We start from the raw sequence: 26,812 nt of genomic DNA on the forward strand, positions 1-26,812 counted from the left end.
ATCGTCCTCCGTCCCATTGTGCGATTTCATATCCAGCCGGTTTGCGCAGCTACGCATACGCGTTGCTGAGTCCGCGAGACTTCGTTCTTGGGAAGCGCTCACCGCTTCACCTCCGTACCCATTCCTACGCGTCGCCTATATAACCCCGCGTTAGGCTAAAAAGCCTGAGACGGTGGTCGCGCGTCGGAATTTCCCTACGTTCGATTTGATCTTCCACGAAATCACAGGCAAGGGTGGCTGCAGATCCACCGTTCGCCACCATGAACCAGATGAATATCGGAATGAACCCCGGCGCTGGGGGACCAGTGGGGGGAGTTCCCATGATCAACAACGGATCCACGGCTTCCCGTAACGATGGCACTATGAATAATCCTGATATCATGATCAACAACCTCAACACGTACATTTACGATTACTTTTTGAAGCGTGGCTATCACGACTGCGCTCGCGCACTCGTGCAAGACGAATCCATCAAACTTAACACCGACAACAACCCGAAGACTAGCCCTGGCAATCGGCGTGATGGCGACATGAATGGCCTGGATCCAGATGCCATGATGACTGATGGAAAGGACGGTGAGAAGATCAAGATCCCTGATGATCTCCCCCGTCCAAGCCTCCCCAGCGAAAGCCCCTCGTCATTCCTGCTCGACTGGTTCAGCCTCTTCTGGGATTTCTTCTGGGCCCAACGAAAGAAGGGCAACAGCAATGACGTCCGACAGTATCTTCAGCATAACCAGGTGCGTGAATGCTTTGTGCCGACGGTGCGCATTACCAACTAACCGACTTCCCCAGAACTTCATGCGTCTGCGAGAACAACAACATAATCAGTTTATGAGACAGCAGCCTATGATGCCTGCTCAAATGAACCAGCTGCGCAGACAGAATGGCGGCATGGTGCCTCCTAACCTGCAGAAAACAGTGCTGCAGAACAATACATCTGGACTGTATGCTCTATTTCACCACTTTTCCCCACGGCAGGTGTCGGATTGGGGGTGGACGCCGTACTAACATGATTTTCTGTAGCTCGCAACAGCAACAGCAGATGGCACAGTTCCAGAAATCCCAGCAAATGCAAATGATGCAGCAAATGCAACGGGACCAATCTGATATGGAAATGGCCGGACATCGACCACAGTCACCTGCGTCTGCCGACAACGCTCCTTCGCCGTCGAAACGCCCCCGCCTCGAAGGCGCTGCCAACGGACAACAGCTCGCACCGAACGGTCGTGGACAAGGACAGGGAATGCCTGGACAGCCTAACCCGCAGGCTATGATGATGCCGAATGGCATGCAGCGGGGAATGACTCAGGCGCAATTCCAGCAGTATCAGCAACAGGGACAGGCTGCGCAGCAGAAGAATATGCAGGTATATGCTCAAAACTTGGCCTTTCATCACTTTCGCTCAGCATCGAATTCCCAGGGTATCTCAAATGGTGGTATGATGAATCCCGGTGTTATGCCAAACCAGACCGATATGGTGGGGATGCCGGATGGCCAAGCCTTATATCAGATGAATGGTGAATACTACGGCGCCACCGGTCAGCTCCCCCAGGTTCGGCCTGGTATGCAGACACCTGGTCCTCAGCATGGTAACCATGCACTCCAAGATTATCAAATGCAGCTTATGCTGCTCGAGCAGCAGAATAAGCGGCGCCTGATGATGGCTCGTCAAGAGCAGGATAGCATGGCCCGCGCTGATGGCCAGCCCCCAATGCCCGGTCAAGGTTTGCCACCTGGCACTTCTCCGGGCAGCCGGGCGGGCGCTTCTCCCAACCCCAGCGACCAAATGAAACGAGGCACGCCCAAGATGCCTCCAAATGGACTTCCTGGCTCGCCCAGCGCGGCCGACATGTCCCAGCGTGGATCACCCGGATCCATGAATCTCAATGGTGGTCAAATGCCACCCGAAATGGCAGCTCAGTTCTTCCCTGGGCCGAACATGCGACCTCCCAGCTCCAACCCTGCTTTCACCGGAGCTCAAATGGGGCAACCCATCCCGGCTAATGCCCAGCGTATGCCTAGTGGACAATGGCCGCAAGGGCAACAACCGATGCCTATGCAGCATTCACCTGCGGGCCAGCCTCAGGCTGGAACTCCCCAGGAACGAAGCGCAATGCCTCCGCCCTCTGCGCCACCCGTCACTGGCCCCAACGCTGGTCGTGGTCAGCCGGCATCACCACAGACCGCTGGCAATGCCCCGCCTACACCCCAGCAGTCCAACAAGGCTGCACCAAAGGGCAAGAAGGACACCAAGGACACTCGCAAGGTTTGTATTTCTTTGCTGTTTGAGTTGTCTGTTTTTGCTAACTTGAACTCAAGCGGCCCACCAAGAAGGCCGCCGCCGCCGCTGCAGCAGCAGGTGCCACTCCTTCCACTGAAGCCGCAGATACTGTGCCAACGCCGACTCCGTCCACTCCTGTTACACCTCAACATCCCAACTCCTTTAACAAGAACGGAGCGAACGGAGCTGCGCAGGGACAGCCCTCGGCACCTGCCCCTCCGCCTATGGTCCAGCCGCCGCCTGACCAATCTCAGCAACCTTTCACTGATCTCAGTATTCCTGATGTATGCATTCTCCTGGATTTTGATAATAGGCGCTGGCTCTTAAAACACAGACTGATCCCTCATAGGCCCACGCATTCAACCTTGACTTCAGCGCGCTGGAAAACCCAGACATTTTGGAGAACTTCGACTTCGATACATTCCTCAACACCGACGCCGATGCCACTGGATTTGGCTTCGACCCTAGCATATCCTACTCAGCCGACGGCGTTGAGACAGGCGCCGGCGACACATTGTGAACGTGTAAAAGTCTTAACGGTCCTTCAGGTGTTTCACCTCCGATATACCCTTGTTTGTACATTTGATCATTGCTCTAGTGCGTTTGCGCGGATACTCGACCTTTTTTGCTTTCTTGTCTCTCAATTACCTTGGATATGTGTGTTTTCGCGCATGTGCTTCGGTGAGATTGGCGTTGGCGTATGCTCTTGATCGCAGTCCTTCCATCCTCTCCCTTGTCCGGGAAGTCTCAGCAATCCCCAATCACCTACCAGGGGACTCGCTTGGTCTGACTGGAGCTCGTTTTGTGTTCGAGATTAGTGCACTGTGACCTACGAGTTTTCTTGGCTTCCTTCCTTTCTTTCTATTATTATTATTATTACTTGTGGATGTGGTTACTTAATTCTTGCTTCGTTGAGTCCCTACGGGCAAAGTTGATACTCAGTTCAGTATGAAGTCCAGTACCTTTTGGCTGATCCAGTGCACTTTCATCCTTTCATTTGAAACGGTTTTCTTTTCTTGTCACAACCCCTCTCTTTTGAAACAAATCTTCCAACAAATGCTGGACGTTTCTTCCTTTTCTTTTTTATCTCTTTTGTTACCAGTATAACTACTATATACTGGCAGTGGAATCCCATCTACTCTACCCCGGCTTGAATAAAGTCTAAGCCTTGTGATATTCTTTCTTTTTTCTCTTTCATATCTGCACTTGCTATCAATCAGACCCAATCCAGATTCTCCTCAATAGGTCGTGTATTGGGGGAAAAAAAAGGACAAACCAAAAACGAATCCCGAGATCTGTGTGGACGCTAGCCGTTGTTGCCATGGTATGGTATGGGGTTGGGTATATGGGTGTTGATGGATTGTGAAGCGATTGATTTGGATTTGGGATTTGGATTTGGATACTCCCTAGCAGACTAGGAGTTTGTTATGCGTTATGGCAACTTTAACTGTCTGTTTCTTCCAAGAAATGTTCATGACTCTATTGCAAAACTGTTTCAGTAAGCCGAAAACAATCTACAACAACCAAAAATTTGTTGTATCTATGGATGGAAGTAAAGTTGTGTCCTAATTTCCCCTTTTCGGAAATGGGGCTGTCAATCCCCCGTTGCAATGACTGTAAGTCATACATGTGTCTACAGTGTACTATTCGTATTTTTGAAAGAAAAAAATAAAAGAAGTAGAGTAGTGATTGAACTATCAAGATGCTAATCATACATAATTCTCAAGTTAAAAACTGCAGACGAAACAAGGAGCATGCTCCTCAGGCCACTGATAGTAAGTACCGAACACGTTGAATCACACAACACCATCCGTAAAGCCCCAGGGTAAGGATTGAAGGGCTAACAACGGTAGAGTAACAGCTGCAGGGTAGCAATTGTATTCTTCAAAGGTAGAAGACATCGTCCCGTACATCGAAAGAATTCAGGGCCCGTTTGCACTCTTCTTCTAGTGCTTGCAGGATACATAACTCCTTTGAGTAGCCCGTGTCTTCCATCCCAGCATCTTCCTTTGCCATATTCAGAATGTAAAGAATAAGATGCTTGATCCCAAGTGACCTGGCGGCGTCAACGTTATTCGTCACAACGTAAGCCAGGTGAATGGGGCTAGCACGGTTCAGGTATGGATGAGAATCACTGAACCTGGCGACGACTGCGCGTGTATTCTCGTGCTTGTCCTCCATTTCTGGTGCTGGAATGCAACGAACGCGGGGTTGGCTAGCTTTCAAGGCGTGACAAAGTTCTAGACAAGAAGAGACGTGTCAGTGAATGTCATGTCATGAGGTTCAAGAACCCGTTGGATAACGGCCTCGAAAACGGCCAATAAAGCAGCCAAGGAATTGGATTAGAAGGGACTTACTTCCCAGGATAGTCGTAAAAGAGGCTCCCTCATCCAATCTGCCAAAAACCTTTGCAAATTTTCTCAGGGTTATCAAAGGACCTTTGGTGGGCTCTTCCCGTACCTCGAGAGGCACAAGCCGAGCGTCAGTCACCGGAATCATGTTTGAAACCGACGCGGGACAATCGTTGTTGTTTGCTGTAGGCGCATTTGAATAAACTGGGATATCCTGTCTATTACTCCACTGGGTGTTCCTCTGGGCGTTCTGCCAGGTGTTCTGCTGAGCATTATAAGCGTTCTGCGCATTCTGCCAAGAATTTTGCTGGGCCTTCTGTAAAGCAGCCCTCTTCGCAGCCCTGGATTTCGATTTTTTGGACGCAGTCTGGGGCTGCGTTGCGGCGATAAACTTTGGCAGAATGATCGGTTTCTTCACACCCGCATATTCGACAGTAGGTAATGACTTCTCGGCATCGGAGATTGAGCGTAGAAGCGAGTTTATCTGCTTCTGGATTGGCACAGTCACCATCACCGCGGTGTCTGCGGGAAGAATACAAGAAGGAATCTTATCTTTGCCTTTGCCAACCATCATTTGATACATTGCCAGATGGGCAACAGTGTTCTCTGCCTCATCACGCGTTGGAACAGGTTTCATGGTACGATACAGCTTTCTTTCGACAAAGACATCACAGTGCCATGAGTTGCCATCCCCGAATGGCTGGTATTCTGGCTCCGGCCACTTCTGCGCAGCGCGGTAGACCTCAAGCACCTCCACCCAGTTCCAGGAAGGGCTCGTGGGCCCATCCATGGGCTGAGGTGGGATCTGCCACAGCATGTTGAATACACGTAACTGCTCAAGAGCTTCTCGACAAGCATTGACTCTGGCGTCATGAAGTGACTGAGTCACCGGCTCAATGAGGACGGTGTGCCCCCATAATATCAATTTAACGCCAATTCTCTTTCCATTGGAGCCACCGTACTTGTATTCAAACCGGGGCTGCAGATTGGCTATCAGGCCAAACATGTTGAAGATAAACAAGACCTGGCTATCCCCCAAATTGCTCACGACAACTGAACCCAAAACCTTCAAATCGGTTGTCAGTCAAATGCTTGCATGAAGAGAGTCAGTAAACGATCCTACTTACTTGGCTATGGCAGTCCCCCAAGTAATTGGGGTTCCTGTTCTGGGAATTGCCCTTAATGTCCAGGATATCATCTCGGCTCAATCGAGCCAAAAGATCTCCTGAAGCAACTGGATTGTGTGCAGAGCTATGGGCAATGTAGGGAACAATAGGATCCATTGAGAGTTGAGTATCAAAAGGAGCAGATATGTGAGTTGGCACACCCCCTTGTCTCCACTTGCAGTTCTCGGGGCTCGAGGGGGCCCGATCCTCCAAGGACACAGGAGGAGGAAGAGGAAAGGAAAGCACAGGTTCTCTTTTGGCTAGACTAGGGTTGCAAGAAGTTGGCAGACGGCCGACGGGATTCGGAGGAAGAGCCCGATGAGCTTGAGCTTGAGCCAAGATCAGAGAATCAACAGCAGAAAGACCATTGGAAAGTTCATTAGAGAGATCAGCGCAAAGAACCGTGGGAAGACCGGTGGAAAGACCGGCAGAAACATCAGTAGAATGGTCAATAGACAAAGCAGTTAAATCCCCCGAAGAAAGACTTTGGACAGAATGCTGCGGCAGATGGCCTTGAAGGCTAGCCTGTGCATGGCCACTAGCTAAAATAAGATCACTAGCAGAGTTGACATGAAATGGAGGTCCCTGGCTCAAGGTACGCTGACCCGAAGCCCGCTGGCTTGCGTGATCATCAACTGAAGAGACCCTGCCACAAGAATCGAGACCAGATCGCGTTGGCTGGCGGGAATCAGGATACCCTTCACTCTCAACCAAGGCATCACGGCCGATAGTTGAACGGGGCAGCTGCGCACCCGGGTGAGGGAGGATCAGATTGTCAACCTCAGAGGCAGCATTCAACTCGGTCAGCACTTGCTGAAAGAGGGATGGTCTCTCCGAAGTTTGGGACATCGCATGCCGTCGCCGTAGACGAGCGGAAGAACTAGCTCTAGCAACATCTGACTCAGAGTCCGCAGGTAGGGGTACCACGGGCTGCTGGCTGTGTGCACGCTGGAAACGCTGCAATCGAGACTGGGCTTTTTGAGCCTCGGATTTCTGAATTCCAGCTCGCAGAGAATGGGCTTGAGACATTTGAGCCTGCGCCGAGTCCATCGGAACCTGGTCTCCCTGGTTGTCAACCATGAGAAGGCCACCCAACATCTCCATGCCCGGCAGAGTCACGGGAGTGTGTGTCTCTGCGGGCACTGGGGTCTGGCTGAATTGCCGCATAGACTGGGCACGAAGATGCTGCTGCTGTCCTTGTCCGACGGCGTGATCCGGCTTGCTGGCAGAAGATTTGCCTGCCATGCCATGAACATCATCAGCGGGGCCGGCAAGCTGACACAACTGCTGGACACCATGGCCCATGCCCTGATGCTCAACACTCTTAAACGAATAGTTTGAAAAAGTGTCCGCATCAATTCCCAAGCCGCCAAAGCGGCTCGAGTCTGGAGAAGACCAGGAGAAAGACTGGTCAAGTGTGCCGGGAGCGACAGGCTGGACTCGATCCAGAGTAGAGGTGCATACGGTAGGAAGACTTAAGATGTGAGTTGAAAGAACAGGCCAATGGTCAGGCATGGCGAAGGGAGCAGGGTCGAAGAAATTGACAGTGGCAGAGGCCTCAGCCGATGAAGCTGCAGAAGCAACAGTGTCAAAGACAGGTCCAGCAATGCCAGAATCAGAAGCAGAAATGGTGGACGACAACAAAGCAGAGCTAGACGAGACAGAAGTGTCCAGGCCCGATTCTAGAAGCGAGGACATCCCCGAGACTGCGGTCTCGGGGATATACAAGCTCAGAGCGGGATCCGCCATGGAGAGCACAGACTGGCGATTTTGACGATGAAAATCCGGATGAGCTTGATGAACACAGAGACGGGAGACAAGCTGAAATGGGAGGAAAGGAGAAGGTGAGAGAGAAAACAAAACAGGAGGGAGGTGAGTGTCAACAGCCCTATTCCTTCCTGATTGAGAATTGCTCTTATCACAGCCAAAGACCTTTCCACACATCCACTTTTTATCAAGACGATCAGCTAGGAAATGGACACAAAAGAGGTCAGAAAGAGGCTGAAGCAGGGCGGAAATAGTACGTTGAACGGTACACTCGCTTCAAGGCTTTCGTGTAAAGACTATCTCAGACTTTACGATACCATGTACACACCAATAACCCCAGTTGTACTATAACAGCCTCACAATTTCGAGGTGGACAATCAGCTCCATAGCTATAATAAATCTGGACCAAGTTTCAAACCACATGTCAAGCACAGCTCCAGGCATCTTGTCAATAGATACTTGGTATCTCAAGGAGACTACGCAAATGACTTGTGATCATGAAGCACAGTTACGAGGAACGAGGAATGAATAGTAACAGGCATTGGTGAATCCACTATCGGCTAAGAATACGAGAATATGTAGACGACCGGAAGGTATTCATAGAAGGACACATCGTCTCCAAGCTAAGTAAGTAGTTGGCCATTCTCCTGGTCCACCAGATGAGCATCCTCAACGTCAACTGCAATCTTGATCTTCTTCGCGATATCCTTTGCCTTGGCTGTGTCCTGGCTGGCGACGTTGTCGACATCCTTCACTTCCTCCACGACCTCCTTGACGATTTCCTTCAAAGCCTCCTTCTTGCTCTTGACCTTTTCACTGGCACTAGATCCAACCTTGGAAACTGACGGCTCGACTATGTCCTTCTCAGTAACGGGCTGCATGCTTGAGTCTGAGACGTCACGGGTGCTGGGCTGCGAGATCTCACAGAGTGCAGAGGTGCGGCGCGTGACTCGGCCGTAGCCATCAGAGCGTGCTTTGGCGGCGGCAGAGGGCTTGCTTACGAGAACGATGGACGAAGGAGTGTTGGAGGGTGCATAAGTTCCCATAGTTGGCAACTTGCTAGGAGTGAGAGCCTGGATTAACTCGTTGTACTGGTCCTCATCCATGGCGGCGGTCATGCTAGGCTGCTTGCTATGCTCGTAGCTGACGCCAGTCATGCTCGAGATGGCACGGCTGCTGGTAGAGCTGGAAGCGTAGTCTGGCATGGGGACATCCTCCCGAGAAGATCGAGCACCGCGTTGACGCCAAGCTGTTTCATCGAAGTTGTCCAAAGCGGCCTCAATGTATGTGTTTTGTCCCTCCCAGCGAGGTCCACGTGGGTAATCAATCCATTGCGTGGAGGGAATAGGAAAGCCCCGGTGAGGAGTCCAAGCATAGCTTGATGGGTGGCCAGGCTGGTGGTGACTGCTGTTGTAAGTTGCGGCATTGCTGCTGCTGGACTGGCTGCTGGAGTTGACCGTAGTACAGTTGGGCTTGCTCGGAGAATGTCCATGGGGATCATCAAGTCTCTTGGCGTTGCCGTATCTGTTTCCTAGGAAGTACCGGGGTCCACTGGCTCCATCGCCCGCCGACAACCACATCTTAGGGTTGGGCCAGGCGATGTTGGAGTACTCTAGAACATCTGCAACCCACGTTATCAAAAGATTCCCTGGCAATGAGAAACAAGATACTTGCCCAAAGGCGCATGCTGGAAAGACATGGCAACCACATCCTTGTAGCGCTCAAAAGGAGGCGACCGATTAGGGCGAGAGAACCCTTCAGCAATGACGACCCTGATCCGGCCGTTCATGTCATCAATATCCCAGTGCTTCTGCCCAAGGATCTCCGGGTGAAAGGGAGGGAAGCGCATCATGTCAGGGTTTCCCTCTCGGTCGAGATCTATAAATTGTTAGAAGTCGAAGGTCAAATAGCGGGGAGGACGTACGAGTACTGAGTTCTGTTAAAGTCAGCATCTCATACAATCAAAATGGGGTGTACAACACATACCAATAACATGCGGCCAATCGGTTCTCTGCCCAAAGATAGTACCTCTGAAAGATCTCAGCTCAGTCCACAAAATATCAAGTATTGAACACTCACGCAATGAAAACACCATCCACGTAGACACGAGCTTCAAAAAGCAAGACATCCTCCGGCTCCATGTGAGACTCAATTGCAAGACTAGGACGTGGCTTCTCCCAGCTATGTACCGATACCCGGAACCGACTGTCTGCAGGAAGACTCGAGATAAAGGTTGTCAGAACAGGAAGTTGGTTGTAGTGGTTAGGGTCAGGGTAGTAAGGCCGGTTGCCCTGGTATGCAGCCTTGTGCAGGTTAGGAGAGCCCTTATCCTTAGCCACGAAGCATTGAGTCTTGAACTCCTGGATTGGAACTCTGCAGAGATCCGGAAAAAGGAGCACGTCCCAATTGCCGTAACGCATCTTGAAACGGAGGCAAACCTGGTTCAGAGTGTGGTTAATCAAGTGAGTGGATGAGATAAAAGGATGGCCCTGATGACTGAATGCACATACCTGCCGGAGTAGAGAGAGGGAAGGTGCGAAGCAACGACAAGCGAAGCTGCGCGGAGGGAAAGAAGAAAAAGAAGGGAGAGAAGAACCGGAGATACTTGGATCAACGGCAAATTGTCGCGGACGAGGAAGGTACCTCATCTGCCATGCAACTTCATTGATGCCTCAGCCCTCTCTCTACCCTACTTAGATAACTCAAGACCATATCAACTCATTTCATAGTTTCTATTGCAGAATTGACATGGTTCTACCCATTCTGAAAAATTTACCGTCGAAACAGACATTCCTCCCATGAAGCGCGAGCCAATTGCGAAGTCAACCAAGCCCTAACGAAGGAATCAAGATCTAACCAAGCATGCAAGCAAGAGTCTAGATGAAACGAGACCAGTGACCAACGGGTACCAACACCAAGACCCACGCCTCTCCATGAAATAAAAGAATATTACACGTAGCAGCTTGAAAAGTAAAGTATTCCAATAGATTGATTCCTGACAGCATCGAAGAAGACAAGGAGAGAGATGAAAGAGACCCAAAACCAAGTGCAAAAGGCCAACGAAGCGCCAAACCAGAGAGGCTCCATACTACATGAGCAAATGCTCGAGATTGTTGAATCTTTTCCAGGGGACCAGCCCTTGACAAGTCGTAGTTCCGTAGCTCAGCAGCTTAGCTAGCAAGGAGCTGATGCTAATAGAACAGACCCGAGATAGATTGGAGACGGCAGCAAGGAAATGCAAGACATCAAAAGAGCGCACGACATTATTGCATATCACATACCAAGAAATTTAGAATCGACAAACGCTGAGGCGCACGAAACAGAGCGTGTTGTACAAGCCGTCATCAGTCTAACAGGAATAGAAAGGAAAGGGGGAAAGCACAACGCGACATTCCTCAAAGCGAACATAATTCAATTTAGCTGCTTGGAAGAAAAAAAAAAAAGGTAGAACAAATGAAAAAAGTGTGGGGGGAAATGGAACTTTTCGCAGAATGCCTGCCCAAGGAGTATAGGGAAAAAGAAGCGCATGAACAATTCGGACTTCCGTTACACGCAGACAAAGACCCATGAGGTGTTTAAAACCCCAGTAGCATAAGGGCAGAGAGACATCGAAAGTAAAGTAAAAAAGGAGAATAAGATACGAAAGAGAGCGCAGAGAGGGGAAAGAGATACATAAGAACAAGACAGATATCAGCGGGAAAGGCAAAGTTCAGATCTTGCTAAGGTAATAGCGCTCACGTAAAAAGGAAATGCGTAGCACAGGAGACACGATGCTCATCAAGAGCTATAGCCTTGAAGGCAGAAACCAGGGAATCACGAATTTGTTATGACACAATAGACCCGTCAATTGAATGGCGCAGACAACTCCTGTCGGTGATCTCAATCAAAGAAAACGCTCACTGGAGAGTTGTGTCAGCCGACCGCCTGTTTCAAGAGTGATCCGGGATCGGGCTGCCAGGGTGACTGCTCACCTTCATGGGGGCAAAACCGCCATACTGGTGGGCCGGGGGCATGCCCATGGAGGGGTACATGGGAGGTGGTGGGGGAGCAGGGCGGTAGGGGCTGCCGGCAGGGCCGGAGTTGTTCTGGGAGCGGCCCCAGCTCAGGCGGACACGAGAGTTACCGATGGGGTATCCCTGCATCTGGTTGATAGCCATTTCAGCGGCGTGACGCTGGACAAACTGGACGAAACCGCAGCCCTTTCCAGGGGGGATCTTGACGTAGGTGATTTCGCCGAATCCCTGGAAGAAAGAGCGGAGCTCATCCTCAGTGACGTAACCAGAGAGACCACCAACGAAGACAGTGGTGTTGTTAGGGTCGGTGAACTGGTTCATGGGCTGGGGAGCACCGTAGAAGGGCATGGGAGGGCCACCCATGGGAGGGTACATGCCAGCGGGGCCGGGCATACCCATGCCACCACCGTTGCCAACACCGGGACCCTTGTTCTTAGGGGTAGCGGTAGAGATACGCATGGGACGGTTGCCACAGTAGACACCCTGCATCTCGGTAAGGGCGCGCTGCTGATCGTTCTCGTCGGAGAAACGGACGAAACCGTAGCCACGGGACATGCCGCTGATGGGGTCGGTCATGATCTTGGCGGACTTGCACGAGGGGAAACGGCTCTGGAACAGCGAAACGAGGACGTACTCGTTGACCTCGGGGCCGAGGTCACCAACAAAGATGGAGTACTCAGGACCACGGTCGTCGCGGCTAAATTTCAAGTTAGTACCAGGTGAGAATACCAGGTAGGGAGGTTATAATCGTGCTTACCTGCGGTCAGCGAGACCACCGCCGGTAGCCCAGTTGAGCTTGAAGACCCGGTTGGTGTTGGGCATGGGAGTGCCGTTCAGAGAAAGGGCCTTGGCAGCGGCGGCAGGGGAAGCGAAGTCGACGAAGCAGTAGCCAGCATTGCTCCTACTACCCACATTAGGAACATATTCGAGTATACAAAAGGAAACTAGTGTCTTACCCAGAGAACTTGTCGCGGATCATCTTGACGTTGACCTGCTCACCCATCTGGAACCAGAGGTTGCGGATGAAGTTCTCGTCGATCCAGGGCTCAAGCTCACCCATCCAGAGGGTGGTCTTGCCATCGGCGCCCTGCTGGGAAACGGGGGCAGCGTTGGGCTCACCAGGAGCGGGGCCCTGGAACTGAGCGGCCGAAGGATCGGCCTGACCGGTCATGGTGGTGTCAACGGGGGCCGGGGCGCCAGCGGCGGCGGGATCCTGCTGAGGGAAAGATTCGAAGTTGTTGAACGACATTTTGGGGCAAAAATCAAAGTCCGAAAGTCGACGTAAGAAGGCGAATATCAAAGCGACTAGAACTTCGTGGAGTCGTAAAGAAAGACCGGCGTTAGATCAATTCGTGATAAGCCAGGCAAGGAGGGCGTAAAGGTCCTGGTTGAATCAATTGTTAGATTTCTAACGAGCAAAGAGCGACTGACGAAGTGAAAACGAGAAAATGATATGCGACAAGACAAAAAATGACGAGCTGAGATCCAAAAAAGAAGAAGCAATGCGAAAGCTCAAAGCACTGAAGGAAATGTGAAAAAGATCGCAAGTCCTTCACAGCGCAAAGTTCCTCAAAGCGGCGCCAGAAATCGCCAAGACCAGAGCTTCGGGTAGCATTTGCGGAAGGCATCGATGGGTGGATCGGCCGCAGACGAACGGAAGAGCGACAAAATCGAATGCGCAAGACGAAAATGGTACCTGCTCCATCCGTTGATGGCGATGCGCCGGTCGTTTCCGTTTTCGTGCCCAGTGTCCAGTGCCCAGTCTGACGTCCGAATGCAACCGATCCGCTCACGATGGCGATTCAGATGACCCGGTCCGATTTTGTCATGAGCGAGGCGCGACCACCCATTTGTCTTATAGTCGTAGGCAGAGAGATAAAGGGCAGAGCATGAGGGTATAAAAGAGGCACTCACCTAATATAAAGTCGCGAAAATACTAGAAATGCGATCGCAAAAACAAGTAATCGGCAACAAGCACAACTCCCTAAAGCAAAATCCGCGAAAAACGAGATCTTCGAACAATAGGAAAGAGGGGGATGGAGAGGGGAAGAAGAAAATGAAGAAACGAAATCTTGGAGGGAGGGGGAAGTGCGAATACCAGTACATGGGTATTTGTATTACAGGGTATGGTATTCGAGTATTTGGACCCATGGTTCTACACTCCGTTCCAAGGTTCTCAGTTACAGACTATACAGCTCAAAGCTATAGCTAGAACTATAGAACTATCACTAAATTTATTTTATATCTATAACTATAGTATACTATGATATACTACCCCATGCATATGCGCCTTCTCCCCAATTCCTGACGACTCCGCCAGATCCGAGTCCAAAATCTCGGTGAAAGATACCCAATAGTACCTGATACAAGGGACCAATGCATGAAATCTGCAAGGACCTGTCGCCCTCCTCGCAATGTGACTTGTCATCGTCCGTGGGCCTTATCGTCATCGGCGCTGATGTAATGTTCGCTAGTTGGTACCGGGAAAGTGCCTATACGAGGAGTTGGGTACCTAGTTTATATTAAGCTTGCTACAAGGTTGTCGGTTGTCCAGCTTTACATTTACATTTACACTTCACTTACTCTTACTTACATACAAATCAAATGCGCCCCGCCACACAAGCATCGAACCATGGAACTACAAGTCTCCCTTTCACACCCCTGCACCTGCAGGCAAATATGCAGCTCTCTTCTCGAAGCAAGGTTCTTTAATCCATGTAAGGAAGCCAAGTTTGATCCGAATACGTCACTGTAGAAGAATAAAGGGAACCATGGGCGCTCGTATTAGAATTACCCGCAGAGATTTCATGTGCCAAGCGGCTTTCCACTCGGTACGCGACGCGTTTCTGTATGGTATTCCCGAAGATCTGGTCCTATATACAATGAGCAAGGGATCCGAGATGTTAAAGGCTAAGCCCTTGCATAGTGAGACACTGTCGGTACTGTATTAGCGTCTAGGATATGGGGTAGGGCATGCCCTGTTCCAGCTGTTCCAGTAAATGAGCAGACTTAAACATACTTGTACATGTATCGTGAGATTATTAATCCCTTGAACCATGGAACAGGTCTTTGGTGCCCACCATCGGAAATAAGAGCCTGATATTCCGTCTGTATACCTATCTCCCTGTACTAAACCTACATGTAAGCCCGATCTCTTTGTTAGGTCAAAGCACTTATTGTAGAGTCAGCCCGAGGCTGAGCATCGCCCCCAGGACTGACTAGCTTTCCCCACTTTCAGGGCTCATATCCACTTAGTTCGGGCTGTTCTGTCCATAGAGAGGGCTAAGACTGCTAGTGACTGTTACGTGAATTCAAGGTATGGAAACACTGGTCTTACAGTACTACATTCAGCTGACTATGGTTCTGGTGAGCTGCCATTTTACCTGCCCGACTCCACTGCCTGGTTGTTTTTTTTTCCTTTTTTTGCCGGGTCTCGGGTTTCAGGTTTTTCTTGCTTAATTATAGAACTTTCTAGAAGACACATGTGTATCCATCTATATGTACGGAGTATGCAGTAGAATTTGCCCTGTGGGACTTATCGTCTGCATCCAATGGCCTAAGCTTTCACTTCTAAAAATATACTCCTCAGCAATCTACAATCTATAGCTTAGATCAATAGGAACAGAAAACATTAATAACTGACCTATAGCACAAATCCAAAGCCCTGTACGAATTGACAATATCCAATCCAAATACATTAAACGCCCAACATTCAACATTTTAACAGCCAAATCAAAGCCCACAACCCACACCCACACCCACATCCCCATCCTCACCAGCCACACCAGGATCCTGCTCCGCAAGCAACATCAAACTCTTCTCATAAACCCTCGTAGCCTCCAACATCCACGGTTCCTCCTCGTCCTCACTCTCATCGTCATCATCTCCATCAACACCCCTACTAGACCCGAGCACAGAAAAAACCTCATACCGGGTCATCTCCGCCAAACTCCGGATGCGAACCTTCTGCGTCTCCGTCGCAAGCGAGTGACCAATCCGCACACCCGGAAGAGCGGCACCCGTTAGTGGATGCGTGCCTGTGCATAAAGCCGCAAAGATCGAGTCCAATTTGTGTAGGATTGTTAGCGTTGGTTGAGGGTCGAAGGGGAAGCTTTTTAGGCTGGTTTGGACTAGGCCTGCTAAGGTAATGAGGGTTTCTGTTTGGATTGAGGCTGGGTTTGTTAGTATACATTCTTTGTGTAAAAATGCATGCAGAATATGATCTCGATGTGATATGAATACAAGAGAAGAAAGGATTATACTCACGAGTCGCCGAAATCCAAATCGTATCAACCAAGCTATCCACATCAACAACTAGATCCTTAAACCCCTCGTATCGCCGTAAATGAACCGGTGTATCTGGTGCGTCCATGCCCATGTCAGATTTCATTTTGCGGTACGTGATTTTTTCAATGCCCGTGCTGAGACGGCCTCGGAGCTGGGTTTCTTCCTCGGAGCCGGAGGGGACGGGTGTAGTCCGCTGTTGCGGGAGATATAGTGGTGGATTCCATGACTGGACTGGGACTGGAGGAAGATCTATGGAGATATCTCCATTCCTGTTTCTTTCGCTGTTTTGGGCTCTGGTTTGGTGGGCGATAGGAACGTCTTCGAACTCGACGTCTGAATCTGAGTCTGAATCATCTTTGAGGGGAATAGGTGTCATTTTGGTAGGTCTTTGGATACTAGGAGATGGTGTATTGTTTGGGTTATTGGATATTTTGTGGTGAGATGGGTCGATGACGGGGAGAGATGGCTCTCTGGGAACTTCAATGTTTGAACAGTCCCAGTTATGCTAGATGGAGATTATGTTCAGGCTGTATCTGGGATACCAGAGTGATCTCACATGAAGTATACAGCTGTGCATGTATAGGTCAGATCTTATACTCAGATCAGAGGTGGGATGTCATGCCGAGCCTTGGTCTGTGCGGGATATATGACCTACCTTTAGCTTTTTATGGCTTCACTTGGTGTTTCACTTACCTATTCAAATAACGGCCTGGAATAAATCAATTGTTAGTATTGATAGTCTTTCAAGTTAAGATACATGTACTAAATCAGAGTCAAGACCACTACTGATCAACAAGGGCTGACCGTGGCTACAAAAAGTGCTGATATATATATATATATAACGTTACACCGCCGAAAGAAATCATAAAAGATAGGGACATACTTAATCGCGGCAATAAAGAGAGGAAATCGATTAGTGTCACATAGCCGAAATATTTACAAGACCTGAATGAGAGCTAATAAAATATGATGATCAAAATTCATAGATAATGTGATTGTTATTGAGATATGTATACATTCATCTAACCCACCTATTTCGAATATTAGCAAATGCAACAGCAAGAAGCAAAAGCAAGGATGACAAGATAAAAGCTCCATATCAGAAGGTGAGAAGATTGTTGATATGCTGGTTTTTGAAGTCACAGCATAACAGCGAACGAAGCGCGTTTTGCTAATATGGCCCCAGCGTACTCATCCTTAGAGCGAAATCTCAAAATTCCAAGAGACCAAAGAAACAAGTGACTCACATGTACATCAGGAAACCTCGAAACTTTTATCCTGTCCACGAAAGACTCCCAAAACGCCATGCTATCATGCACACAAGATCACTCAGGCTACATCAAAGTTAGCATCCCAAACCCAAGTTTAAAGAAAAGACTCAAACTCACCCTAATCTTGCCCCTCCGCATTTTAAGATCGTGCAACTTCTTCTTATCCTCATCAAAGCGCTTAAGCAAAGCATTCTGCCTCTCCTTCCTCTTCTCCCGAGACTGGAATCGATAAAAGTCCTCCAGACCCTCCTGCTTCTTCTTCTGCCGATCAACAAGCTCCTTCATCTCATCCTCCCGTGCAACAGAATTCAACTTAGGACCATGCGATACAGTAATGAATCCATCCTCGTCTGGCTCCGCCAACCGCTTGCTCTCCTCGCGCTTGCGTGCTTCAGCCACCGCCGCGAACGTAGTCATGAACTCGTTCACGGAACGGAGGAGCGCACCTCGGTCTGGGTACTGGAGGCGCTCGTGCGCAACGTATCGGTTCAAACCGAGGGCGGGGATGCGCTCGGCTGGTAAGTCCTTGCCCCATACGATGGTGGTGCCGCGCTTGGCGGCCTTGGTGGCGGCTTTCAGGCTGGTTTCCATGCTGGGTTTATCGGCGAAGATGATGATTGCGTGGGCGCCGCTCTTTTGGAGCTTGCGGTCCCAAGTTGAGGGGAGATTGATGTCATCTAGGTAGATTTGGTAGTCGTCTGCTGTTACGCGCTTGCGTTTCTTTTTGTTGGAGTTTGTGTCTGTGTCTGCGGCTGCTGTGCGTTTCTTTGTTGGCACATCCTCGAATTGGACTTGCTCGACGCGGCCGGCTGAGAGTTGGGTGCCGAAGAGGTGGCGGATGTGCGCTTCTGTTGTGTCGATTGGGACGTTGACGATGAAGAGGGAGCGGGCCGAATCTGGGTCTGGGATTCGGGGTTCATGAGGGCGGATGTAGAGGTAGTGTGTTGCGGGCTTGAGGAATGTTGGTGTACTGGGGAGCTGCACAGGCAGAGTAATATACCCTTCCACTTGCACAGATGCGCCCTTCATTTTGATGAGAGGCTGGTTGTTGGATTGTTGCGTTGGTTGGGCGGAACTTTTTTTGCAGTTTTGCAGAATTTTGCCGCGTCGCCAGAGCGGCGCCAAAAGCGGTGAACTTTATATTAGGGCTGTCACGACTTGATCTTAACAATATGATTTATGGTATAACTGACTAATGTATAATCCTTTAGCATCATGCTGGGTATATCTCGAAAATTATCATCTCAGACAACTCATATCACGCTTCACATCGTTAAGACCACCTCAAACCTTGTCAGGGTCATTGATACCGCCATTGGTAATGATATAGATTGCTTCGCGCTCAGGGCAGTCTATCAAAAGTTAGTCAAATCCATAGTCTCAAGGACCAAGAAACGTACCAGGGGAATCCTGGATCTTCGCAACTCGCTCCTCTCCACGACCCTTCCGAAGAAGCACACGAGTAGTAGAAGCATGAGCAAGAACATGTCCACCGACAGGCTTGCGGCCATCAGCACCGGCAAAGAGAGAACTAGCGCCAGGGTCACTCTGGACTTGGTTTGTCTGACAAGCATTATAAGCCAGGCCCACAGCATGCAAAGCATGAACGGGGATAATGATACTCACCATCAAGACACAGACGTTGAACTCTGCAATGAAACCAAGTTAGCACTTTTCTCCACAAGAAAATACCACTCAAAGGAATAAAACAAAACAAACCTTCAGCCATATGAGCCAGCTTCATCAAGAACTGATTCAACTTCTGCTGCCGATCCGCCAACTCTCCACGCCCACAATAATCAACCCGAAAGCAATTCATAATGCTATCAATGACAAGCAAGCGAAAAGCCCCACCAGCAAACTCACGACTAAGCGTGTTCAAAAGCTCAAGCTGATGCTCGCTATTCAGCGCACGGGCATAGGCAATGTTCTCTTGCGTAGCTTCTGGATCGACACCGTACCGCTCTGCAATCTGGGCGATGCGCTCTGGGCGGAATGTACCCTCTGTGTCGATGTAGGCGACTTTGCCATTTGCACCGCCTAGTTCGGTGGGTAGTTGGGCGATTACTGACATTGTGTGTGAGAGTTGGGTTTTGCCACAGCGAAATTCGCCGAAGACTTCGCTTATGCTCATACTTTGGAAGCCGCTTTGGGTTTGTTAGGATCTGTACCTGTGACGAGGATGGTAGATGGATGGGGTGAAGGTAGTACTTACCCGCCGAGGATGGAGTCGAATTGTTTACTGCCTGTCGAGATACGGACGACTCTTTTGCGTTGGTGGTGCAGTTCCATGGCAGTGATGAATCCAGATGCAGAAGGCTGTAGAAGTCTGGTTAGGGTTCGTTCCGAAGACTTTATTATACTGGGAGCAGTGGATAGCATACCAGACACTTCTGAATGGCCTCCTTGACTTTCTCAACCTTGACCTCGCTGAATCCTTTGATCTTGAGGAGTGTCTTGCGCGTGGCGCCATGGACGGACTGGATGATATAGTTAGTTGGATGGAAGGCATTGGACCATGCAAGTGGCATGGACAGGAACTAACAGCAACAGTGTAGAAGCCACTGGCTTTCAGCTTAGTGATGTCGGCTGCGCCAATTCCATGAGATTGGATTGTGTCGATGTCCACGATAAAGAGCTGTGATATGGTAATAAGGTTGGTTAGATAAGGTGTGCGTGGAGTTGGGACTGGGATGTACCTCATCATCCTCAAATTCATCGCTTGCCACTGAGCCCGGCATCTTGATCAGATCCAATGATCAATGATCAAGAGTAATGGATTGAGTTGATGGGGATGGAAGGGGGGGGAGCCGGAGAGCTGGAGACTGTGCACGAGTCACGGGTTCACAACTACCATCTCTCCTCTTCACAATACAGTTACAATAGAAAGTAATTGAAATGATTCTTTTTTGACTCTTGAAATGTTCTCTGCACCGAGGACTCTTCCCAAGAAGGGCCTTTCTTCCACAACGTTTCCCCGAGTCCAAGCTTTCCTCTCAGCTTCACAGATCTCCATCATCCTCATCCTCTCTGTCATTGCCATACTTCTTCATCTCTCCTCTCCTTGGCCTCGTCCAGGAAAACCGCAACCAAGAGTCGATCGAATTGAACCAATCGAGAAAGATAATCCGTAAGAGAACAATAGGACGCCAATCGTAAGACTTGAGAGCGAAGTCAAGTCAGAAGGGACTTCGTAAACAAAAACAGGAAATAACTTTTCTGTTTGTTCGTCGTATACATGATAGGGGGTAAAAAATAAGTAAAAAAACACAAAGAAATCATAAGGAAACAAGCGCAAGTTCCAAGTTGACAAAAAAAGAAGAAATTCAATAGCTGGTTTTTGCCGAGACACCAGACCCAACCGAAGGAGGCGGGTTTCAATATATGCAAAGGAAGAAAATGGAGGAGAGAAACGAACGTGGGTCAGGGAAAATGACCGTAATACAGAACCGAGGAAGAAAAGGTAACTAGAAATTCCTCCAAGAGGAAGAATGCGCGGTGGAGAGAAGCACTGTCAACCAACTTATGCGACAGTGGTGGTAGCAGCGGGAGCCGCAACAGGGGCAGGCTCAGCAGCAGGCTCAGCAGCAGCAACGGGAGCCGCAACAGGGGCAACAGCGGCAACGGCATCAGGGGAAGCCTCAGCAGCAGCAGGCTTAGCGGCACCCTCGTTAAGAGGGCAGTCGCGGGAAATATGACCAGCCTGAGAGCACTTGTAGCAGACCTTGCCGGTGGAGCTGAGAGGGCCACCGTTGGGAGCGGTGCAGTCACGTGAGATGTGGCCGAGCTTGCCGCAGGCGTAGCACTTCATAGCCTGAGCCTGGCAGTCACGAGCGAAGTGGTTGGGGCCACCGCACTTGTAGCAGGTAGCGGTGCGAGGGTAGCCACCGAAGCCACCACGGAAACCACCACGAGGGCCACCGGCGCCACGGCCAGCGGGACCAGTAGGGACTCCGGTAGGGCCTGCGTTGGCACCGGCACCGGCAGCAGCAGCCGCGGGGGTAGGGCAGTTGCGCTGGGTTGGTCAGTCACACTCGAAGGTCGGTATGCGGAATGGAGGGCTTACAGCAAGGTGGCCGGGCTGGCCGCAGTTGTAGCAGCGGCCGTTGGCGCCGTTCAGACGGAGAGTGGGGCAGTCAGCCTGGACGTGACCAAGGCCCTGGCAGTTGTAGCACTGCTTGGCTGGATATATATTAGCCTCGGTATTCCCAACAAGCATAGATTCGAGGTGTAGCTTACTCTCGGTGGTACGAGGAAGAGGGCAGGCGCTGGACTCGTGGCCTACATGAACGATTAGGAGCTGTTGCGGGAGTAAATTTCAAATTCCGACATACCGGGCTGCTTGCCTATAGAATCAAATTAGCCTGTAATCGTGTCATAAAGGAGACCAGGGCACGTACAGTTGTAGCAGAGACGCTCAGTGGAAGTACAGACCTCTACCGAGGGGTTAGTATAGTCCACACCACTAGCATACTCCTTACTAACCGGCATAGTGGCCAATAGTGCCACACTTGTAGCACGCGCGACGAGAGAGCATCATGTTGTAGTAGGGTGTCTTCTGTTTCTATTCATCATCAGCCCACTGTCGAGATATAGCCGCATAGCTCCGATAAGCGTCTTGCCCTCCACGGATCTGTCAAATAATGGGCGCAGTAAAGATCATGATTCCCTCTCTTGTTTCGAGTAACGACATGCTCAAACACCGCAATCCGAGCCCTGCCCGCAGCATTGTATATCACGTAGCGCTTTTGCGCCCAAAAATCAGACCGAAAGAGGGGAAGACGTAGATCGGCGGGGGTCAAAACGGCGCAACGCAAACTCGAAGGATCAAAACCCACCGTGGAAAAGACTCTGAGCGTGTACTTTCTATTAGGACCTTGTCAGCTTTTTGGAAACCTTGGAGGGAAACACGTTCGTCGACTCCGAAAATCGCGAAGAAAAAAAGTGGAACACACAAATGTAAAGACCTCAAAACTGCACAACTCACACTCTCACCCAAACTTCTCCAAGTTATATCAATATAAATCTCAATATCAGAACACACAAAGGAAGAAAGAGAGAAAAAGTGGAAAAGGTCATGCAAACTTGTCAAACGCTTTAGCTCCCGGGCTTTTCCGTATTGCGTAAGGTCGATTCACGTTTATTTACATCTATACTTCATTCCACCCCTACATTCTGTATCCCTTAAATGACAATGCAATTCATTTCTTCGTCAGATCCGAGGGATCCGTTTATCTAATTTACTCTTCTTTTTCCAGGATGGCAGGGGCCTTGATCTCACGGCCCTTGAGGAATTCCAGGTTTTCACCGCCCTGTTATATGTTAGAGAACATTCAAAAGATATGAGAAAGGGGAACATACGTAGCTAATCAGAGGGGAGACTTCAACACCAACAGCCTCTCCCTCGGTAATGACAACTCCACCGGCAGCCTCAACCCATCGCTGACCCTGGGCCATGATGTCGGCACGGCTGGTATCCGCGTCGTCCTGACCGGTACCACGGGCGTTCTTCAATGGTGAGAACTCATCCTCCCGGCGCACCTCAATGCTAGCGAACTTGTTCAATGGTGTCATGGGGAACACGTCAAAGACGAACTGCTCGAGCTTAACACCGTTGGGCTTCTCAGGCTTGACAGCGTCACCAGTTTCGGGATCAACGCAGCCAATCTTCTTGCGGGCAACGTGGTGGGGGAGCTGGTGTGCCCAGTTCTCGATAGACTCGAGGAAGCGGAATGAGTAGTAGTGGTTGACAATGTTGGCAGCACGGTACTTGAGCACGTCGGGCTGCTTGGGGTCCTTGGCCTCGGCGGTCTCCTGGTCGATCTCGGAGTACTCGACAACATCGGGCTTGCCGTTCTTCAGCAAGATGAGGCCGACAGACTCGGTAGCGTTACGCTTGCGCACCACCTTGGTGGCAATGTCGACGTCCTTCTCTGCAGAGAAACCAATGAAGACCGGGTCGGCGACCTTGACAAGGCAGTTGTCGACGCAGTAAGCGTGGATGTGCTTGATGCCACGGCGGCGCATGTCCTCACGCACACCGGAGACCACGAGGGCCTGGTAGATACCACCGTTTCCATCGGGAGCAACGGCAACCTATGTAAATGTTAGAAAATAACTCTACAAACTCTAACGCTGGGTTGCACATACCTTGCCCTTGCTCTCGAGCATGATCTTACCCTCGTTGGAGATACAAGGCAGAACACCCTGCTCGAAGATCATAATGTTGCTCTCCTTAAGGCCAAAGTAGTTGTTCTGGGCGAAGAAATCCTCGGTAGGCTTGCGAGTAGGTCCGCTGGTCATTACGTACCAGGGAATAACAACTTCGGCACCGCCATTGGCCTTTTGAGCCAGCTCCTGGAGCTTAGCAATGCGCTGAGCCTGCAGCTGGAAAAGCGATTTCTCGCTCAAGAGACCAATGTCGAAGCAGCCCTTGGGGGCGGAGCTGCCGAGCCGGGTGCCCTGTCCACCGGCCATCAACACAACCGCCACCTTGTTCTCCGCGACCTCCTTCAGGCCTGCATCGTACCACTTCTGGAGATCTGAGGGATTGGAGTCGAGAATGGAGGCCGTGGCTACGTCGGGCAGGGGCTCGAGTGTGACGGCGGCCTGCTCGGCCATGGGGGGGTTCAGAGCCTTGTCGGCCAACTCATTGATCCGGGTGGGGTCAAAATTGGACAGCTGGTGGAACAGCTGGGCCTTCTCGACTGTGCTCAATTCGTCGACAAAAGCGAAAACATGCCCTTGTCCGGCGTCGGTATACTTCTTTTGGAGGGCTTGGAACTCCTCGGGCGAGGGTTCGCGGGGAGTCTCTGCTGTAGTGCCCTGGATTTTTCCAAGCACATTGGAGACGGCATCTTTAATAACGCCGGCCATGATGTGTGATTGTTTAAGAGAAGAGAAGGTAGGAGAGGAGAAAAAGGGAGGGGAAAAGTGGCGAAGGAGAAAAGTAAATAAAGCTGCGGGGTGGAAGCTCTGATTATGTACTCTCTCACCGTAACTACGGACTACACACTCAATATGTAACGCAGCCCCCGTGGGTTCCAGGTTATTTTTAGGGATCTGCAAAGGCGAATAATAGCGAGGACCAAGGACACGAAAGGACCTAGCGAGTGCCGAGTGAGACCTACCCACTATGAGCGGGGCCCGAGTTTATGGAGTACGGAGTACATAGGGGCAAGTCATACATTCAGCCGAGCTGCATTACATTTTACATAGACATAGGTTTCTAGTTTCGTCGTCGACGATCGCGATCATCGTAACGACCCCGTTCTCGGTCTCGGTTCTTCCGCGAGTCTCTGTCTCTGTCCCGCCGAGGACTGCGACTGTACGATCGACGACGGTATCGATCTTGATCTCGATCTCGTCCACGAGGGCTGCGACTACCTCGGTCTCGGCGGGAATCGCGAGGGATAGGGTTGGTACCCTGGGGAGCATCAGGAGAATTGGCCTTGTTGCGCTTGTCAAAGACCATCCTGTATCGCGCATCATCCTCATCGCGAGGGACATCGTCAAACTCTCGGTATTGACGTTTCGCCTCAAGATCTGCCACACCTCCAAATCCTCCTCTCTGTCGGCGTTTGGTGACAGTGGCGTTGCGCCAGCTCTCGGATAACTTGGACACCTGCGATGCATTAGCGTGGTTGTTGTTTTCAGAACGGGTGACTTGAAGAAACTTACACTCTGTGAGAAATCAACGTGGATTCGGTGATCATCAATTAGGACACCCTGCATTTTGAAATAGGCCTGTTCACAGTCCTTTTGATCCTCAAATTCAATAAAGGCATATTGTAGACTGTCGCCGGTACGCTTGTCTCGAATAACTTCGCAAGACAAGATCGTTCCGAAGCGACTGAAAATTAGGTTCAGGTCCTCATCTGCATCATCATTAGCAATTTACTCAGCCGTATAATAGCGCGACAAACCTTGTGTGACTGGATTGAGCTTGCAGACGAAGAGAATGTTCTCGGGCGGTTTGACATCGGCGAAAGGTAGATCTCCCACCATCTCCAAGGTCAATGCCTGCGCGCGAGCCTCGCGCTCACGACGCAGCTTCTCCATCGCATCTTCATCCATATCATCATCCAGATCCTCATCGTCTGCGATTCGAACAGTGGCCAGTTGTGCTTTAGAGGGTACTGGGCTCTCAGGTGGCTCGACCAACTTGGGCGGGTCGTCAAAGGGATCATCCAAGACTGTGGTGTGACGAATGCGAATGTCTTTCAGTGGTCGACCTCTGTCGTCGATAAAAGAGTCATTGATCTTCTCTAGGATATCGAAGCCCTCGACGACCTTGCCGAAGATCGCTGCCTTCCCATCCAAGTAATCCAGATTATCTCCCAGTGTGATGATAAATTGACTTGCCGCCAGTCGTTGATCAGGGTCATTTGTCGCGGGGACTGTCGCCATGCTCACAGTGCCCCGCTCGGTGTGCTTCAGTTTGCGCGGTACCTCGATCGGAAAAGTGCGCTTCGACGGTCCGTCCAGCAGACCCCAGATCGAAGACCCTCCATCACTCTCGGGGGCATCAGGGCCAAGCGGATCTCCAGTTTGGAAGGTAAAGTTCTTTTGGACGCTGTGGACAGGCGAGAAATTGTAGTACTTGAGCTTGCACAGCTTCAGGAAGCTACAGACAAACAACTTTAGTTTCTGTTCACGCGCCAGACCGGGGAAAGAAACCACTTACTTCTCACAAGCCTTGGGCGACTCGTCGACCAGCAGGTCGATCACAATGTCGCCTAGTGAAGTTTCCAAAAGCGCACTCATACTTGGCTCGACTGGTAAAGGTTGAAAGTCCAAGATTGAAGGGACCGAGCTTGGACCAATGATACAGTGCCAAGACAAAGCCTCTATGTATCAACTTCCCTTCACTTCCATTTCTACTTATTCACCTTTTCTCTCTCACCACTGCTTTTGAAAAATCAAAATAAATGGCTATCCGTCGAGAAGCTCCGGATGGTCCACCCGGGTGCCTTGTGCAACGGTGCATGTCATTCGAGCATATCTTCCGAGTGTCCCCGTTGGCGGCTAACCTCTTTCTAGATTGTCATGCAGATTCTTATTACTCTGAATCTGGGAGCTGTTTGCTGGCTTATATCCCTCATGCAGCAGCAGGCCAAGCCAAAAGACCAAGAGATTCCTGTTCTAGACATGCTCGTCAACAGTGACAGCTCCAGTTCCGCCTTCTCGTTCTTCCCACCTGGGTAAAGATCATGGCTCTCTCTTCCCTCTCTCTACCCCCTGATTTGTTCCACAGCAGAAAAGTTGGGGAGCAACGGGCGACCTCCTGCATCCAACATCTCCTGGATAGAGCCACACACGTGGGAGATCAATCAGCCAGCCTCTTCGATCTGGTCATTCCAGTCAGAACCCGGTCTCAATCCCAAGATGTGTTCCTGGCGAGTCATCTGAAGCCTCTTTTGTCTCTTCAAGCTACCCCCTTCCCCGAATTTCGTGCATTGTCAAACCTTGGAGCTCCGAGAATAGCTCCCAGGGCCCAGGTTTTGTATTTGAAACCTGTTGATCTGGCCCTCTTGTCTATCTCATCTCTCTCTATCTTTCTTTCTTTCTAGGGCACCTTTTTGTATATTGTAACGCAAAAAAACCCCACCCTCTAAGTATCCCAGAATCTCGTGCAAGGTTCTCCCCCTATTGATCGAGATATGGGTGATGC

The 26,812-nt window shown here is 50.4% G+C and overlaps 10 protein-coding genes across 10 annotated transcripts; 1 reads left to right on the plus strand and 9 right to left on the minus strand.

The window, feature by feature from the left end:
* Positions 1–260: 260 nt before the first annotated feature.
* On the plus strand, positions 261–2,804 carry somA (putative cAMP-dependent protein kinase pathway protein (Som1); the record flags this gene model as incomplete). Its single annotated transcript, XM_058461841.1, has 5 exons — positions 261–740; positions 796–947; positions 1,027–2,269; positions 2,323–2,568; positions 2,634–2,804. The coding sequence occupies 5 exons, from the start codon at positions 261–263 to the stop codon at positions 2,802–2,804; spliced, it is 2,292 nt and encodes a 763-aa protein (XP_058322418.1).
* A 1,364-nt stretch (positions 2,805–4,168) lies between these two features.
* Positions 4,169–7,550, minus strand: N7508_003776 (uncharacterized protein; the record flags this gene model as incomplete). Its single annotated transcript, XM_058461842.1, has 3 exons — positions 4,169–4,524; positions 4,642–5,701; positions 5,763–7,550. The coding sequence occupies 3 exons, from the start codon at positions 7,548–7,550 to the stop codon at positions 4,169–4,171; spliced, it is 3,204 nt and encodes a 1,067-aa protein (XP_058322419.1).
* Positions 7,551–8,191: 641 nt separating this feature from the next.
* Positions 8,192–9,988, minus strand: N7508_003777 (uncharacterized protein; the record flags this gene model as incomplete). The annotated part of the gene is made up of 5 exons (XM_058461843.1): positions 8,192–9,189; positions 9,243–9,446; positions 9,493–9,504; positions 9,555–9,598; positions 9,648–9,988. The coding sequence occupies 5 exons, from the start codon at positions 9,986–9,988 to the stop codon at positions 8,192–8,194; spliced, it is 1,599 nt and encodes a 532-aa protein (XP_058322420.1).
* Positions 9,989–11,497: 1,509 nt separating this feature from the next.
* N7508_003778 (RNA-binding protein) lies at positions 11,498–12,830 on the minus strand (the record flags this gene model as incomplete). The annotated part of the gene is made up of 3 exons (XM_058461844.1): positions 11,498–12,278; positions 12,339–12,482; positions 12,538–12,830. The coding sequence occupies 3 exons, from the start codon at positions 12,828–12,830 to the stop codon at positions 11,498–11,500; spliced, it is 1,218 nt and encodes a 405-aa protein (XP_058322421.1).
* A 2,483-nt stretch (positions 12,831–15,313) lies between these two features.
* Positions 15,314–16,244, minus strand: N7508_003779 (general transcription factor IIH subunit TFB6 family; the record flags this gene model as incomplete). Its single annotated transcript, XM_058461845.1, has 2 exons — positions 15,314–15,753; positions 15,848–16,244. The coding sequence occupies 2 exons, from the start codon at positions 16,242–16,244 to the stop codon at positions 15,314–15,316; spliced, it is 837 nt and encodes a 278-aa protein (XP_058322422.1).
* Positions 16,245–17,193: 949 nt separating this feature from the next.
* Positions 17,194–18,168, minus strand: N7508_003780 (putative ribosomal small subunit assembly protein; the record flags this gene model as incomplete). Its single annotated transcript, XM_058461846.1, has 2 exons — positions 17,194–17,202; positions 17,257–18,168. The coding sequence occupies 2 exons, from the start codon at positions 18,166–18,168 to the stop codon at positions 17,194–17,196; spliced, it is 921 nt and encodes a 306-aa protein (XP_058322423.1).
* Positions 18,169–18,423: 255 nt separating this feature from the next.
* N7508_003781 (recombinase DMC1) lies at positions 18,424–19,880 on the minus strand (the record flags this gene model as incomplete). Its single annotated transcript, XM_058461847.1, has 7 exons — positions 18,424–18,491; positions 18,540–18,788; positions 18,859–19,286; positions 19,355–19,458; positions 19,524–19,619; positions 19,685–19,777; positions 19,839–19,880. 7 exons carry the CDS (start codon positions 19,878–19,880, stop codon positions 18,424–18,426), a joined length of 1,080 nt encoding a protein of 359 aa, XP_058322424.1.
* Positions 19,881–20,662: 782 nt separating this feature from the next.
* Positions 20,663–21,679, minus strand: gisB (putative zinc knuckle nucleic acid binding protein; the record flags this gene model as incomplete). Its single annotated transcript, XM_058461848.1, has 6 exons — positions 20,663–21,154; positions 21,206–21,321; positions 21,379–21,420; positions 21,474–21,485; positions 21,540–21,575; positions 21,625–21,679. The coding sequence occupies 6 exons, from the start codon at positions 21,677–21,679 to the stop codon at positions 20,663–20,665; spliced, it is 753 nt and encodes a 250-aa protein (XP_058322425.1).
* A 700-nt stretch (positions 21,680–22,379) lies between these two features.
* Positions 22,380–24,015, minus strand: N7508_003783 (UDP-N-acetylglucosamine diphosphorylase; the record flags this gene model as incomplete). The annotated part of the gene is made up of 3 exons (XM_058461849.1): positions 22,380–22,451; positions 22,501–23,235; positions 23,290–24,015. The coding sequence occupies 3 exons, from the start codon at positions 24,013–24,015 to the stop codon at positions 22,380–22,382; spliced, it is 1,533 nt and encodes a 510-aa protein (XP_058322426.1).
* A 352-nt stretch (positions 24,016–24,367) lies between these two features.
* N7508_003784 (PPIL4 family peptidylprolyl isomerase) lies at positions 24,368–25,905 on the minus strand (the record flags this gene model as incomplete). Its single annotated transcript, XM_058461850.1, has 4 exons — positions 24,368–24,763; positions 24,820–25,016; positions 25,065–25,765; positions 25,826–25,905. 4 exons carry the CDS (start codon positions 25,903–25,905, stop codon positions 24,368–24,370), a joined length of 1,374 nt encoding a protein of 457 aa, XP_058322427.1.
* Between the last annotated feature and the right edge of the window lie 907 nt (positions 25,906–26,812).

This window comes from Penicillium antarcticum (genome assembly GCF_028974205.1).
Source record: "Penicillium antarcticum strain IBT 31339 chromosome Unknown utg000003l_segment0_segment0, whole genome shotgun sequence".
Classification (NCBI taxonomy): domain Eukaryota; kingdom Fungi; phylum Ascomycota; class Eurotiomycetes; order Eurotiales; family Aspergillaceae; genus Penicillium; species Penicillium antarcticum.